Source organism: Mus caroli, unplaced genomic scaffold (genome assembly GCF_978045245.1).
Source record: "Mus caroli unplaced genomic scaffold, Mus_caroli_1 scaffold_4, whole genome shotgun sequence".
In the NCBI taxonomy this organism is placed as follows: Eukaryota; Metazoa; Chordata; class Mammalia; order Rodentia; family Muridae; genus Mus; species Mus caroli.
Window position 1 is genome coordinate 113,165,863 of NW_028227259.1, and position 15,599 is coordinate 113,181,461.

General features: G+C 39.9%; 1 protein-coding gene across 1 annotated transcript in view; it reads right to left on the reverse strand.

The window, feature by feature from the left end:
• The window catches only part of LOC110295332 (transmembrane emp24 domain-containing protein 11), a 32,109-nt gene extending 16,623 nt beyond the window's left edge, over window positions 1-15,486 (reverse strand). The window contains exons 1-2 of the mRNA XM_021163846.2: window positions 15,244-15,486; window positions 6,120-6,220 (exon numbers count right to left, since the gene is read on the reverse strand). Of these exons, the coding sequence (XP_021019505.1) occupies window positions 6,120-6,220; window positions 15,244-15,367 (225 nt within the window). The 5' untranslated portion in view covers window positions 15,368-15,486. The remainder of the gene's footprint in view (window positions 1-6,119; window positions 6,221-15,243) is intronic.
• Window positions 15,487-15,599: the final 113 nt, after the last annotated feature.

Below are 15,599 nucleotides of genomic sequence, written 5' to 3' on the forward strand. Positions count from 1 at the left end.
AATTCATCTGGAATAACAAAAAACCTAGGATAGCAAAAACTCTTCTCAAGGATAAAAGAACCTCTGGTGGAATCACCTTGCCGGACCTAAAGCTTTACTACAGAGCAATTGTGATAAAAACTGCGTGGTACTGGTATAGTGACAGACAAATAGACCAATGGAATAGAATTGAAGACCCAGAAATGAACCCACACACCTACGGTCACTTGATCTTCGACAAGGGAGCTAAAAACATCCAGTGGAAGAAAGACAGCATTTTCAACAAATGGTGCTGGCACAACTGGTTGTTAACATGTAGAAGAATGCGAATCGATCCATTCCTATCTCCTTGTACTAAGGTCAAGTCTAAGTGGATCAAGGAACTTCACATAAAACCAGAGACACTGAAACTTATAGAGGAGAAAGTGGGGAAAAGCCTTGAAGATATGGGCACAGGGGAAAAATTCCTGAATAGAACAGTAATGGCTTGTGCTGTAAGATCGAGAATTGACAAGTGGGACCTCATGAATCTGCAAAGCTTCTGCAAGGCAAAAGACACCATCTATAAGACAAAAAAACCACCAACAGATTGGGAAAGGATCTTTACCTATCCTAAATCAGATAAGGGACTAATATCCAATATATATAAAGAACTCAAGAAGGTGGACTCCAGAAAGTCAAATAACCCCATTAAAAAATGGGGCTCAGAACTGAACAAAGAATTCTCACCTGAAGAATACCGAATGGCAGAGAAGCACCTGAAAAAATGTTCAACATCCTTAATCATCAGGGAAATGCAAATCAAAATACCCTGAGATTCCACCTCACACCAGTCAGAATGGCTAAGACAAAAAATTCAGGTGACAGCAGATGCTGGCGAGGATGTGGAGAAAGAGGAACACTCCTCCATTGTTGGTGGGATTGCAAGCTTATACAACCACTCTGGAAATCAGTCTGGCGGTTCCTCAGAAAATTGGACATAGTATTACCGGAGGATCCAGCAATACCTCTCCTGAGCATATATCCAGAAGATGTCCCAACCGGTAAGAAGGACACATGCTCCACTATGTTCATAGCAGCCCTATTTATAATAGCCAGAAGCTGGAAAGAACCCAGATGTCCCTCAACAGAGGAATGGATACAGAAATTATGGTACATTTACACAATGGAGTACTACTCAGCTATTAAAAAGAATGAATTTATGAAATTCCTAGCCAAATGGATGGACCTGGAGTGCATCATCTTGAGTGAGGTAACACAATCACAAAGGAACTCACACAATATGTATTCACTGATAAGTGGATATTAGCCCAAAACTTAGGATACCCAAGATATAAGATACAATTTGCTAAACGCATGAAACTCAAGAAGAATGAAGACCAAAATGTGGACACTGTGCCCCTTCTTAGAATTGGGAACAAAACACCCATGGAAGGAGTTACAGAGACAAAGTTTGGAGCTGTGATGAAAGGATGGACCATCTAGAGACTGCCATATCTAGGTATCCATCCCATAATTAGCTTCTAAACGCGGACACCATTGCATACACTAGCAAGATTTTGCTGAAAGGACCCAAATATAGCTGTCTCTTGTGAGACTATGCAGGGGCCTAGCAAACACAGGAGTGGATGCTCACAGTCAGCTATTGGATGTATCACAGGGCTGCCAATGGAGAAGCTAGAGAAAGTACCCAAGGAGCTAAAGGGATCTGCAACCCTATAGTTGGAACAACATGATGAACTAACCAGTACCCCGGAGCTCTTGTCTCTAGCTGCATATGTATCGAAAGATGGCCTAGTCGGCCATCGATGGAAAGAGAGGCCCATTGGACTTGCAAACTTTATATGCCCCAATATAGGGGAATGCCAGGGCCAATAGATTGGGAATGGGTGGGTAGGGAAGTGGGGGGCCCTATGGGGGACTTTTGGGATAGCATTGGAAATGTAATTGAGGAAAATATGTAATAAAAAACATTAAAAATTAAAAAAAAAAGAATGGTGATGACATAGACCAGAAGCTAAAATCTGCATAAAGAAAAGTGAGTATTAGAGAATGGATCAGTGGAGGCAAAATTAAAAATTTATTGCTCTTAATTTATTTAACATAACAGTTTGTCCAAATTTTAGCAACAATTTACCTAATGATACTTTATGTATAAGTGAGGTTATATAAAACCAGGATAATTAGGAATTCTTTGCTCATAAGCATTTCCACATGATCTATAAACAAATTAATATTTGAAGTAGACTTATGTTTATCTTATTGCCGATTCTAGGACAACTTGGGAAAAATGAAAAAAGTTCTGTTATTGATAGGCTTCAAAAAGGAGAGGAAGGACTAAAGAGAGGGCTTAGCTGTTAAGAGCACTAATGGCTGTTTCAGAGGATCCAGATTCCCTTTCCATACCCACATAGTAGCTCACAAACATCTATAACTCCTGTCTCAAGGGATTTGATAACCTCTTCTTTCCTCCAAAGGCATGAGGCATACAAGCAGATAAAATACCCATGTACGTTAATAAGCTAAAATTAAAAAAGAGAGGGGCTGACAACTGGTCAAAGAGCAGAGAATAAATGTGAGTGGAATGCTCAGTCACAAATGGGACATCCCTTCCCCTCAAGACTCAGTGAGCCTCAACCGAAGAATGGATAAAGAAAATGTGGTACATTTACACAGTGGAGTACTAGTCAAGCTGTTAGGACAAATGACATTATGGTATTTACAGCCAAATGGTGACACTAGAATCATCCTGTGGAAGGCAACTCAGACCTATAAAGACGAACATGGTATGTACTCACAAGTGGATATTAGCTGTTAAGTAAAGGATAATCATACTACATTCACAGACCCAGAGAGGCTAAGTAACAAGGAGGGTCCAAGGGGGAGACACATGAATCCTCTTGGGAAGGGGAAATAGAATAGATTTTGCAGATGGACTTGGGGCAGGTGGGCATGGGAATAGGGGGAAATCAGGTGGGAGAGGAAAGGATGGCTGTAATAGGTGGGCATTTAGGGGGCATTGTGGGAATCTAGAGCAGTGAGAACTTCCTGGGACCTATGAGGGTGACCCTTGCAAGGACTCCTAGTAATGGAGCCTGAATTGGCCATCTTTTGTAACCATGTAAAGCTCCCAGTGATGGGTCTGGGACACCAACACAGCCACAAAACCTTTGACCCACACATGTCCTGCCTGCAAGATGTGCTGGGGCAATGGTAGTTCAGATCTCAATGGGAACAGATTCAGAGATTCACACCCAAACATTTGGCAGAGCTTGTGGAACCCCACAGAAGAGAGGGAGGAAGGATTATAGGAGCCAGAGGGGTTGAGAACATCAGGAGAACAAAGCCCACATAATCAACTAAGCATAGCTCGTAGGGTCTTGTAGAAAACTGAAATGGCAGTCACAGAACCTGCATGGATCTACATTAGGTTCTCTGCATACATACTGTGGTTGTTTAGCTTTGGCTTTTTGTGGGGCTCCTAACTATGGGAGTAGGGGTGTCTCTGACTCATTTGCCTGTTCTCAGGACCATTTCCTTTTACTGAGTTGTCTTTTCATTTTGATTATAGGGTTAGGGCCTAGTCTTATTGCTTCTTGTTTTGCAATAGTTGGTTGATATCCCTGAGAAGCATGCTCTTTTCTGAAGGGGAATAGAGTTGCATTGAATCTGGGGGAGAGGGGAGCTGGTGAGAGGAGTAGAGGGAGGGGAGGCTGCAGTTGGGATGTATTGTATGAGAGAAGAATAAGTAAAAAGAAAAACGAAAAAATTATCACCCTCAAAATTCTCCAAACAAAAGCAAACACCAGCACCACCACCCACCGTCATCACCATTCTGCCAGCTGTCCTCCCCCTCCCCGAGAGGGATGATCATGGACAAGGAGACAGAAGTCAGGGATGAAAATGAGAAAACAATATTGTCTTGATATGGCAAAACTGTTTATTCATGAACTCACAGCAGCTGTGATTGCATACATAAGATCAGCACAATATCAAACCAATTGACATTCTAGCATGGAGTGGGGCTCTTAATGGCTTTTGGGGGAGAGTCAGTTTTCTTTATTGATGCAAATAATCCTAAATCCATTAGTATGTGGGCAGCACAAATTTCATTCATTGGGTTATAAAAGAAAGAAGGGGGGAGGGGAAAAGGGAGGAGGAGGAAAAGGGAAAAAGGGGAAGGGAGGGAGAGGGGGAGAAAGGGAGAGGGAGAGGGAGAGAAAGGAAGAGAGAGGGAAAGAGAGGGAGATATAGGGAGAGAGAGAGAGGGAGAGAGATAGGGAGAGGGAGGAAAAGAGATAGGGAGAGAGAGGGTGAGAGAGGTAGAGAGATAGGGAGAGAGAGGATATCTTTTATCACCTGTCAGTAAAGAGCTATGGTCAATGAGATGAGGCAGGAAATAGGAGGTAGGAAATCCAGCAGGGAGAGAGAAATTTCTGGGAAATAGGGGCTCAAGAGAGATTCAAAGGAGATGATGAGGAAGATATTGTGGAAGAAGCAGGAGGGACTGAAGGAGAGGAGGCTAGAATAAAGAAGAGATTAGGAAACATCGGTAAACTAGCATGCAGCTGAACTCAGGGGAGACTTCACCCCAGGAACTGTGAGGAGACAAAAACTTTAAAGAAGTCTCTGCTGAGTACAAAAGCTGGTTCTCTAACTAGCACAGTCCTATAGACAAGCACTTCCCAAAGCAGTTTCCTAGTCAGGTGGGAGACTAAAAGAAATCGAGGGAGGCCCAAACTTAGGGGGTTTATGCTGGCCTGACATATGCTGGCTAGATACATGGTGGCAGCCTGAGGGGCCACCTCGCCTTGTGGATCCAAGAACAACTTCCTAGAGTAGGGAAGGGGTTGTGAGCTGGAGAGGTTGTAGTAGAAGGCTGAAACACCTCTCCTGGTGAACGAAGAGACAGGGGTAGGGCAAATGAGGTCTGAGAGAAACAGAGAAGAGGAACTGAAAGAAGTTTTCAAGATACGGGTTTTATAGATTTTATAATAATTAACTCAATGGATCCTAGATCTAAAAGTAAAACATGAAGCTTTAAAACTCATAAGAGTCAAGCTAAAACGGAGTTGACCTTGTGTTCTCATTCACATTGTCAATTTGACACAGCCTAGAATCACCTTAAAAATGGGTCTCAACTGAGCAATTGCCTTTTTTGGGTTGGTCTGTGGATATGTTTATGAGGGGTTTTCTTTTTTCAAATGTAAATTTCATTTTCATTTATTCTTCTCTCATATATTACATCCTGACAAAATTTTCCCTTTCTCCTCTCCTCCCAGTCTCTTACCCTCAATCTCTCCTAGATCCACTCTTCTTCCTGTTCCCTTCGGAGAAGAGCAGACCTCCCTGGGACAGCAACCAAACATGGCAGATCAAGTGACAATAAGCTTAGGCACACACCCTGGTATTAAGGCTGGATTAGGCAACCCAGTAGGAGAAAACAGGTTCTGAAAGCAGGCACAAAAGTCAGAGACAGCCACCGTTCCATTATTAGGAGTCCCACAAGAAAAGCAAACTGCTCAACCATAACATATATGCAGAGGGCCTAGGTTAGACCCATATGGTCTCCCTGATTGTCAATTGAGTGGCTGTGAACCCTATAATCCTTGGTTAGTTGATTCTGTGAATTTTCTTGCAGTGTCCTTGACCCATGAGGGATTTTCTTGATCACTAGTTTATGTAGGGTTGCTCAGCTCACTATACATACTACACAAACATCACCATACATGTATGTATAAAATTCTGCTTTTAAATGTCTTCAAATTTTGATTGAAAAATTAAAGAATCTTGCCATGTGCTGTATTTCTCTTAATATACCATTAAAAGGGAATGTTTATCAACTAAACAGTCAAAAATGATATCTATCTACCATCTACCAATCATCTATCTATCTATCTATCTATCTATCTATCATCTGTGTATCATTCTATCTATTAATATCTATCTATTTTTGTGGCATATGAGTGAAGTTCAGAGGACAATTGGCTTGGCAGCAAGTACCCTTTATCCACTGAGCTATCTCACAGACCCGCTTTCTGCATTTTGTTCAGTTCTATGTAAAAGACAGTAGCTTCTGATTGATGATCTTGTTGAGCTTTTACAACTAGAAATAGGGTCAATGTAGAAGGGTATTTTACCTCATCATTGTAAGTTGTAACAGTCACAAACATTCCTAAGCCAGGAGCAGATTCAAGGAAGTCATGTCTGACCATGTCCCACTGCTGTACCTTGAATGTCCCTGTAACAAAATACAAAACACTTACTAGGAGGCACAGAAAATATAATAATTACCACTAAGTTAACCCTAGAAAAGCTATGAAACAACCAAAGACTAAAAAGTAAAGAAAGGCAGTGAACTGGCTCAGGACCTCAGGACTCAGCACAACTCAACAGATGTTGTGTTATTTTCCCATTCCTACATATTCTAGTCTGTACATAAAAAAATTGTAATTTGTAAAGAGGGGGAGGTGTATCTCTGGAGAATGAAAGCCTTTTGATGCTACATGGCCTGGCTCAGAAGAGTTGTCTGAAAGAAATTGCATTCTGTATGCTGGCTGCTTCAGCTGTGAAGAGGTTGGGGTGGAGCCCACACTGAATAAACAACCTATAGCAACTTCCTCTATATAAAGAACTAGGAAGATTCTGAAGAGGAGAGAGTTGGAGGAAAAGCTCTAATCTGGATTTTAGGCCATGGCCATGCATTAGAATTGTACAAGCAATTAGATTCATATTTCTAATCAAGTTGTTAAGTAGGAATAAGAGTTATAGTATAATACTTAAATGCCCAAAGTATAACTCAGAGTTGCTCACCTTAGTGAAGAACAAGGAAAATTTCAACTTGATTAAGAGAAGACAATTCCCTAACACTAGTACTAGGATGACATTTGTTTCAATAAGCTGACAAAAGAATTTTTAAAAGCATCTGTCATAAAAATTTTCAAACAGTAGTATGAACAGTCATGAAATCAATTAAAACTAGAAGTTATGAGAACAAAATGAACACATTAGAGCAGGAAAATACAGTATTTAAATCTAGGAAAAAAAAAAGACCCACATTGCAGAAGAGCAAAGATGATTGGAAAGAATGTGAAGCAAAACTAAGCAGTGGAAACAATTAAGCCTGAACAATTGAGGACAATGGTGTTTTAACAGAGCTTCATGGACTACAAAAAAGTCTAAAATTTGTGGAGTTCCAGGGCAAAAGGAAAAGAATGTTAGGCTAGGAAAAATGGAGGAAATAATGACTAAAAACTCCTCAAATCTTGTAAAAGACATAAATGTAACACATTCATGCTTATCACACCCCAGCAGGATAAACCTCTAAAAGAGTCCATCTCTATGAACATCACGATCAATTTCAAAAGTTAAAGATCAGGAAAAAAAAAACTAAGAAATATTAGGAGAGAAGTAGTTCATGACTTACAGTCAGTAATGATAAATGACATCAGGAGCAGAAACACCAGCAAGTGGTGACACATGCTTCAACACTGAAATAATTCTAATCATAATCCTTTGTACAACAAAACATCCTTGGGGGTACTCTTAGATCAATGGAAATTTACGATTAAGAAACTCAAGAATAGGGGCTGGAGAGATGGCTCAGAGGTTAAGAGAACTGAGTCCTGAGTTCAATTCCCAGCAAAACCACATGGTGGCTCACAACCATCTGCAATGGGATCTGATACCCTCTTCTGGTATATCTGAAGGCAGCTACGGTGTACTCATCAAATTTATCAAATAAATAAACATAAGTTAAAAAAAGAACCTCAAGAATAGAGGTAAAAGAATAATAGAAGCCATCTAGGAAAAAACTATGGCAAGTAAATGAGTTTCCTGGAGATGGCTCAGTGTTTGCATGACTGCAATGGGTGCATTCTGGAGAGGCACAGCCCCAGAGACTTTGTCCCAGGATAGCTTCTCACTGCTGATAAGCCCTTCCTGCCATTATTACAAAGCCTAATGATTCCTGGGCATCAGCCCATGCTATTGGACAAATTTCCTACAGATCAACATGAAGATGAACTTTATAGAATTCCTGATTTTATTCAAATAATCTTTGGAAGAAAGTTTAAGAAGATGGTTTTAGTTGTTTTGCCAGAAAGATGTAATACAGTTAGAATAGAATGTGCCCCCTAGGCTGCAAAATAAGGAATACAATGAGCTTTTATAAATTTCACTATGAGGAGAAATAGGCTTGGGACAAATTTGTGATCAAGGAAAAAGATTTATTTTAGGTCGTGTCCAAGGATGAGGTCACAGGTGTGCATTGTGATAAAACAAGGAACATGAAACCATTGCTTTGAACTTATAGTGAACTTATATAGTGAAACACTGCTTCAAACGTACTATCAACATCTTTTTATAACTCCTCTTTTAACATTTTACCTATGAGGTAATTTTATAAAGAACTTTTGTCTGAGAATGTATAAAAATTCTAAGAGAAAAAAATCAAGTGTGGTTGTTAGGGCTCTGCTCCACCAAATTTGTATGTGTGTGTGTGTATGTGTAGTCTGTCATATGTATGTGTATACATATGTATGTAGCTATATGTGTGTGATAAGCATGCATGTGCACTTGTGAAATTGATGAAAAAAGTGGTTGGGCCAGGTCAGTGTGTCTTCCTTCCTTCCTCCCTCCCTCCCTCCCTCCCTCCCTCCCTCCCTCCCTCCCTCCCTCCCTCCCTCCCTTCCTTCCTTCCTTCCTTCCTTCCTTCCTTCCTTCCTTCCTCCCTCTCTCTTCTTCTACTTCTCTCTCTCTCTCTCTCTCTCTTTCTCTGTGAAATTGCCAAGATTCATCACCTTTTGGCTTCAGCTTCTCATGTCTAGAACAGTAAGAGGGTGTTAAAGGTCAGAGGCCATCAGTCTTTAGTCTTTGGCCTTGATTGGTTGCTGTGAACCACCTCAGTACCTGACCTTGTTGGGGCAAGATCCCCGGCAAAAGAAATCTTCACCAGTCATGGTAGTCTACACCTTTAATCCTGTGGTCTCACTATGTATCTTTGGCTGTCTTTGAATACACTATGTAGGTTAGGCCATCCTCACAGAATTCTGCCTGCCTCTGCCTCCTGAGTGCTAGGCCCACACCATCACACCTGCAATTTTTACAGTGATAGGTTAAAGGGACTAACATTTGAAAGCAAAAATTTTAACACTGTTGTGCCACTCAGTGTATGTGGAAATAATATTGAAGACAATTACAAAAGGTAGAGCTAAGGTTTTATGTTCCTCTTAAAATGGTCAAGAAAGTCATTCTAGGAGATAATAATAAATAATAAAACTATATAGTGGAAAACACTATAGATTAAGTGGAATAAAATATAAACATCCAAACAATTCACAGGTAGATGGGAAATGGAAACCAAAATACAAAAGAGAATGTGAGAGTAATGAAGTATAAGGCATAACTTTTGCTATTAATAATTACATGGTAGGCAATATCATCTAAACAAGGGTAGACAAAGATTGTAGGAATGAACTTTAAAAATCCAATTATAATGCAGTTTAGGAGAAAATAATTTTGAGCATAGTGTTATTGGTAATTTAAGAAGTAAAAGGCCATTCTGACATGATTTAATAGAGGCTTGAATAGCTCAGATAAAGTGGATGTTAGACCAAATAAATCACTAGATACATCAAGTAAGACATCAAGGGACATAACCTTCATAAGTTCACCAAATGATAGTGCATCCAAACACATGGGATAAAGAAAATAGAACCTAAATATGAACTAAGCAAATCTTTGTCATTGATGCTTCCACAGCTCTCTAGGTATCTTTATAACTGGACATAAAATCAACAAGGATATAGAAACACTGCAGCACCAACAGTCTCTTGATTTGTGTGGACCACTGTGTGATACAACAGCAGAACACATTATTTTTCAAGTACATTGGAACATTGGACATTTTGGGCAGTAGGGCACAAAAGGTGACAAAGCACTTCTGCTGAGGTATTTGAAGGCACTTGGAAAAAACAAACTCATTTATTGAATGAGGACAATAACTTGCTAAATACATTACCACAGGAAATTTCTTGTGTTTTGCCATTCTCTGAAACAACTGGCTCCTGATGCATCTTTCCTGCTGAGGTTCTCCTAGGGTCTAGCTGTGTAAGGAATCAGGGTTAACATTTTTTCTACCACCAAATCCTGCCCCCTTTAGGCTTCCTGGGATGGTTAGAATGCCACTGCTCTGTCAGTGGCCACAACTGATTTTTGTAGAACTTTTAAATTTTCATTCCAACAACAGCTCCCATGGAACTGCTCTTATCAGTATGTTTGCTTTTGTGCTTGCCTTTTGGTAACAAAATTTGCATTGATCTACATCCTTTGAGGCGCCATAGAGCAAGAGAAATTTTATTCCTCTTTTTGCCTAGAGACAATAAGCTTAAAATACTGCTGAGCTACATGGTTGAGGTTTACTAAAGTGTATGCTAAATTCGGGATTTTGAGTTGACGAATGCCAGTGTGATCCTCATTTTAAAATCCCAGCATTACAGTAATGTTGCATTACCAGAAGTGGAGGGCAGTTTCTGCTTGCCTTTGTCCAGATTCCTCTATCCCTAACTACATGCCACTCCACTCCATGCCTCAGCCAAGCAGGAAAAAAGAAGGGAGCTGTCATGCTCTGTTTGGCCAGCAGATGTCAGAAGGGAAGCATTGGTTAAGGGAGGAGTAAATTTGGGAGAGGGTCAGTACAGACTGAGCAAACAACTCCTGGGACAGAGGCTTCCACACACTTTCACCTGTGGGACAAGGTGCTTTGCCACTATGCTCACAGCATGGCAAGAGCTCCCGTACACATGGAGTAAAGGAAACACTTTTCCATAGCTCTTACACTGTTTTTCTGATCTCAAATTCCATTTGTGTTTGAGGTCTGTTCTACTTTGGTAATACAGCCTCCTTTACTAATCTCTTCTTGCTGTTTTCTATGGAATCCACTCCATGTGTTACGACCTTCAGATATTGTGCTTTCCAGTTTTGTATGCATATTTGTTTTTTAAAGATTCCAAGAGTCAAAATTCTTAATTTTGTCCATGCATTTACCTATCTTCTTCTATGACTATTGACTGTTGCTGTGAACAATGGCACCTAAGGTTCTGTGTAGGGACCTCTTTCAGTTCTCTGGGTTATAAATTAGGAGTGGAATTCCTGGGTCAGAGGTCAGAGGTTATCCCTAGTTCCTATGCTCCCCCCAAGATTTCAGGATGGGTGTCAGTGTATCTGAGTTTGCTTCTCAGTGTCTGCCCTTCTGTCTGGGAGCCTTTCCTCAGCAAATCACTGATTTTTGAATCCTTGAATCAGGCTCAGCTTCAGAGAGCTCCAAATCCAGGACACTGCTGGGTGCAGAGAGATCTCCAGTAGAGTCTGGAATGAGGTCTGTCTTACTGGAGTTTGAGCAATATTTACTTAATATGCCACTTTTCTCTTGTTTCATGGTCTGTAATAAGAGTTGTACTTAAAAGCCATGCTGTACTTATGCAGAGGGATCAGATGCTATCAGAACCCCTTTCAAAGGAAGGGAATACTCATGTGTTCTCCATGCCCTGCAGTATTTTTTCTTTAGTTGTCTGTTTTTCTGAATGATCACTAGTCTTCCCAACAAATCTTCTTGTCTCCCAGTATTTCCTTGTTACAAGTCACTACCTGCCTCATTTTTAGAAAATGAAAGGAAGGATGAAAAGAAAAGAGGTGAGCGAGAAGGCTCCGTGGTTGAGCTCTTGCTTGCCTTTCCAGAGTAATGGAGTTTACTGCCCAGCACCTACATCAGGTGGCTTACAACTGAGTGTAATTGCTGCTCCTCATGATCTGACACCTTCTTCTGGCCACAGCAGGGAGCCATAGCTATGTGTATATACTGCTCCCTCCAACATATACAGAGAATCAAAACCAAACCAACCAACCAACCAAATAGACAGACAAACAAAGAGACAAAATACCATATTTATTTTAAAGAGGAAAAATAAATGAGAAAAGATCTCCAAGGAACTCACTAGACCAGAGGAATACCCTGGCCTCCTATGTACCATTAAAGATGTCTTCAGTTTCTTCCCATACAGAACTATCTGTAATTAATTGTTAAGGAGCACTGTTAAGGGAAACAACTTGGAATACACAGAATGTACCATAGGAGTCTCCAGGCAAGGCTTTCTTATGCTGGGCTTGCTGTAGTTCCTTTAGTTGTCAAGTCCTGTATTGTCCCTCTCTTCACTTCCAGCATAGGCTTGTGCTCCTCAAACATCTTTCCATTCCTTAGGGGATTAGAGCTGAAGGCATGCCTACTTGTCCATCACACTTAGAGCAGGAACTCAGAAGCCATGTTTGTAACATTAGAGACAAAGTTCACAAAGTGGGAGCCAACCTTGAAAAAACACCTGCGGCAAGTCAGGGACATACAGGTGCTTTCCTACCCAGGGACACTTTGTCCCCTGATAACTGAAATGGCTCAGAGTCACCAGCTATTAGACAGTCAAAGTGACTTTAAAGTATTTTCTCTGTCTTTAAAGTCGTAGATTTTGCAGTATATTTGTGGTCTGTGTTTAGCGTTAATGAGAAAAACATCCTTTGATGCCTGGCTCTGAGGTCTTCTCCTGAACTTTCTGAATGGGTGCATTTCCATGAGACTAACAGAATTAAGATATGGAAGGAGGCACAGCACACAGCTCATATGTGCTCTTGCTGTATCTATGGGATATTGGGGCATAGTGGAAGGTTTTACAGATTCCAGGTCATTTTAGATGTCCATTTGCATTTTATGATTAACTTCAACATTAAGATTGAAGTATATATTTGATTATCACTTCTTTCCATGGTGTGTTTAATACTGCCTTTATAATCATGTAGACACTATGGAAAGCTGAGGAACTAAAGCAAATGGAACTAAAGCCAGACTTGGTTTTGAACAGAATTTAAAGGAGCTCAGCATTTCATAATGAAAAATTAGCATACAATAAAATCTTATCATTAAGGGGATTTTAAAGAATAAATCTTAAGAATTATATTAGTACATTATCTGAAATATCCAAAAATCAAGTTGTGATTAAAGAGAAGGCTCTGATGTTGGGCCTTAAACACTTGGATTGTGGTGCCCTGGGTGTGACTTCCCACATCACTCTCCTCTGAACACAGGAAGATCTTTCAGTTTCATCAGTTCCCACACCTTTTTTCACAGTGCATCTATTACTTTTGTCTTTGCATGTGGACTTCAGGTATACGAATGCTCACCTGCTTGGTCCCTCCTTGTCTCTCACAGTCTTTTCTGGTCTTTCATTACTTTTTCTGTTGAGGTCTCCTCTACTTTGGTAACCCAGTCTCCTTCACTTCTTCAATTCTATTCAATACATTCCATGAGTTCTTAGTTTCAGATCTTTTAGTTTCTGATTGTTATGTGTACATTTGTATATGTGTGCTTTTAAAAGATCCCAAGAGTTAAAACCACCATTATTTTCATTTGTTTCTCTATTTTCTTTCAAAAATTAAAATTATTTAAGTCCCTTTCTGAATTGTCTGTGGATGTCTTTCTATTGCCTGTTTGTCTTTGGGGTTTTAGTAATTTGATATTTTTCAAAACATGCCACCTGACATATTTAAAAATTTCCTATATTGAAGTTGAGTTTTTGAAACTGATCTTAAGAACCTGTGGAGATGGCTCAGTGGTTAAGAGTACTGACTGCTCTTCCAGAGGTCCCAAGTTCAATTCCCACAAACCACAAGATGGCTCACAACCTTCTGTAATGGGATCTGATGTTCTATTCAGGTGTGTCTGAAGACAGTGACAGTGTACTCACATATATAAAATAAATACATCTTAAAGAAAACACTATTAAGATATAGAAACTGAAGTTAGCTTAGTGGAGTCATGCCTGCAGGCACCATAGTTGGGAAATGGGAGGTTTGAAGGTAATGGAGGTGAGTTCAGTTTGAGCTTGAGAAGAGCCTTGGGACCTCTCCTCATGCATCTGTAAAAGCACTGTGCAGTCAAACTGGTCCTCCTTCTTAAACAACTCCAGGGACCTAGTTTTTCAGCTCCATGCCACCAATATACAGATCACATGTCTCTCCTATTTCTCTATTGCTCCTTGACTTGTCAGTTTGAAAATTCAAGAGTTACCAGGAAAATCCTCATCTGTACTAGGATTTACCCAGGTATCCAGGTACTCACTGAGGACACACTGAGCAGACACTGGTGTCTCCTGTGTGCCAGGCCCATATCTCATAATCCAAAGGAGTGTGTTCTGTTATATCACCTCCATTGTTTTCACAAGTACAGCAATAGAGGTAGAGCTAGAAGGCTTGTGTGAGGTATCAGGGCTCAGGTCTTAATTCAGGATGTTTTTCAACACTCCAGACTCCAAAACAACTTCCTCCCTCAGTGACTGACAGCATGGAGGGCTGCAGCACTACTCAGTTTCTTACTATTCTACATATAGATTCTATAATGTACCTTTCCATTTTGCTTGCTGTAAACTCTTCCTTATATGGTTGTTTAATTTCTTTAAAAATTTCAAACCAGATTATTATTCTTGAAATTAGAACACTGAATAATAGTCAAGATGAACTGAAATGATTTAATATTAATCAATGAAAGACATCATCGGTATTAGTGATGAATCATGTTACATTTAGATTCTACTTTCTCCTTCCATTAAAAATTAGAAAATTTGATATTGATTCTGATGTACATGTTAGAAAAATTGTAGGACTTTGAATATGATGGTGAAATTACTGAGTGCTTACATCTTTCTCAGAAGATGGGTGAAGCTCACATATTTAGCAATGTGTTTCTATCCTGGAGCATAAGGAAATTGATGTGGTGACAGTGTGGTGAGTATAGACAAGTTCTGTAGGTAGGACCCCCTCATGGTCCTCCCTCCCCACAGTTTCATTGAGTTTAGGAAATTTGATGTATTTAGACTCAGGCTGTGTGTCCTGATTTACAAGAGTTGTCAGAAATCTTCACACAGGCTCTGCATAATTAATTTGCTAAGTGACCTCAGAGATTTTCTACTTGAGGAAATATGACAGCCCTAAACAAATCAAGGTTATATTCTGAGGTGTCAAACGTAGGCTCCCTGTTCTATAAATTATAAATTCCAACCTCAAGGAAAATTTCATGTGAGTTTTAATTAACATAAAACATATCAGAGAAAAAGTTATTCAGCATTATAAGCACTGCTGAATAATGCAGACCTCTGGAGATTAGCATTACAACATAAAACAATATTGTTCCTCAAAAATGTCAGTAGAAAAATCTGTCTTACCCACCTGTTATCAATGTGTCACTTGGAATGTCTTCAATTATACATTTCTCCTCTCGCTCTCCAGCATGGAAATAAAAAGCAGCTGAAAATGAAAAGCTAAAACATAAAAGAATTGTCCGAATTTGCATCTCCACAGCATTAGCTACCCCGAGGTCTCTTCTTTGAAATGGAGCAGTTAAAGGTGACTGTTTACTAGGCGTTTGCACTTCACTGTAGTTTTCTAAAATTGATTTTTGTGAGAATTGACATTTGGTGCCTACACCCAGGCAGATAAGTGCAGCAAACTCCTATGAACCAGATTAAAACAAAACAAAACAAAACAAAACAAAACAAAACAAAACAACAAAACAAAAAGAAACC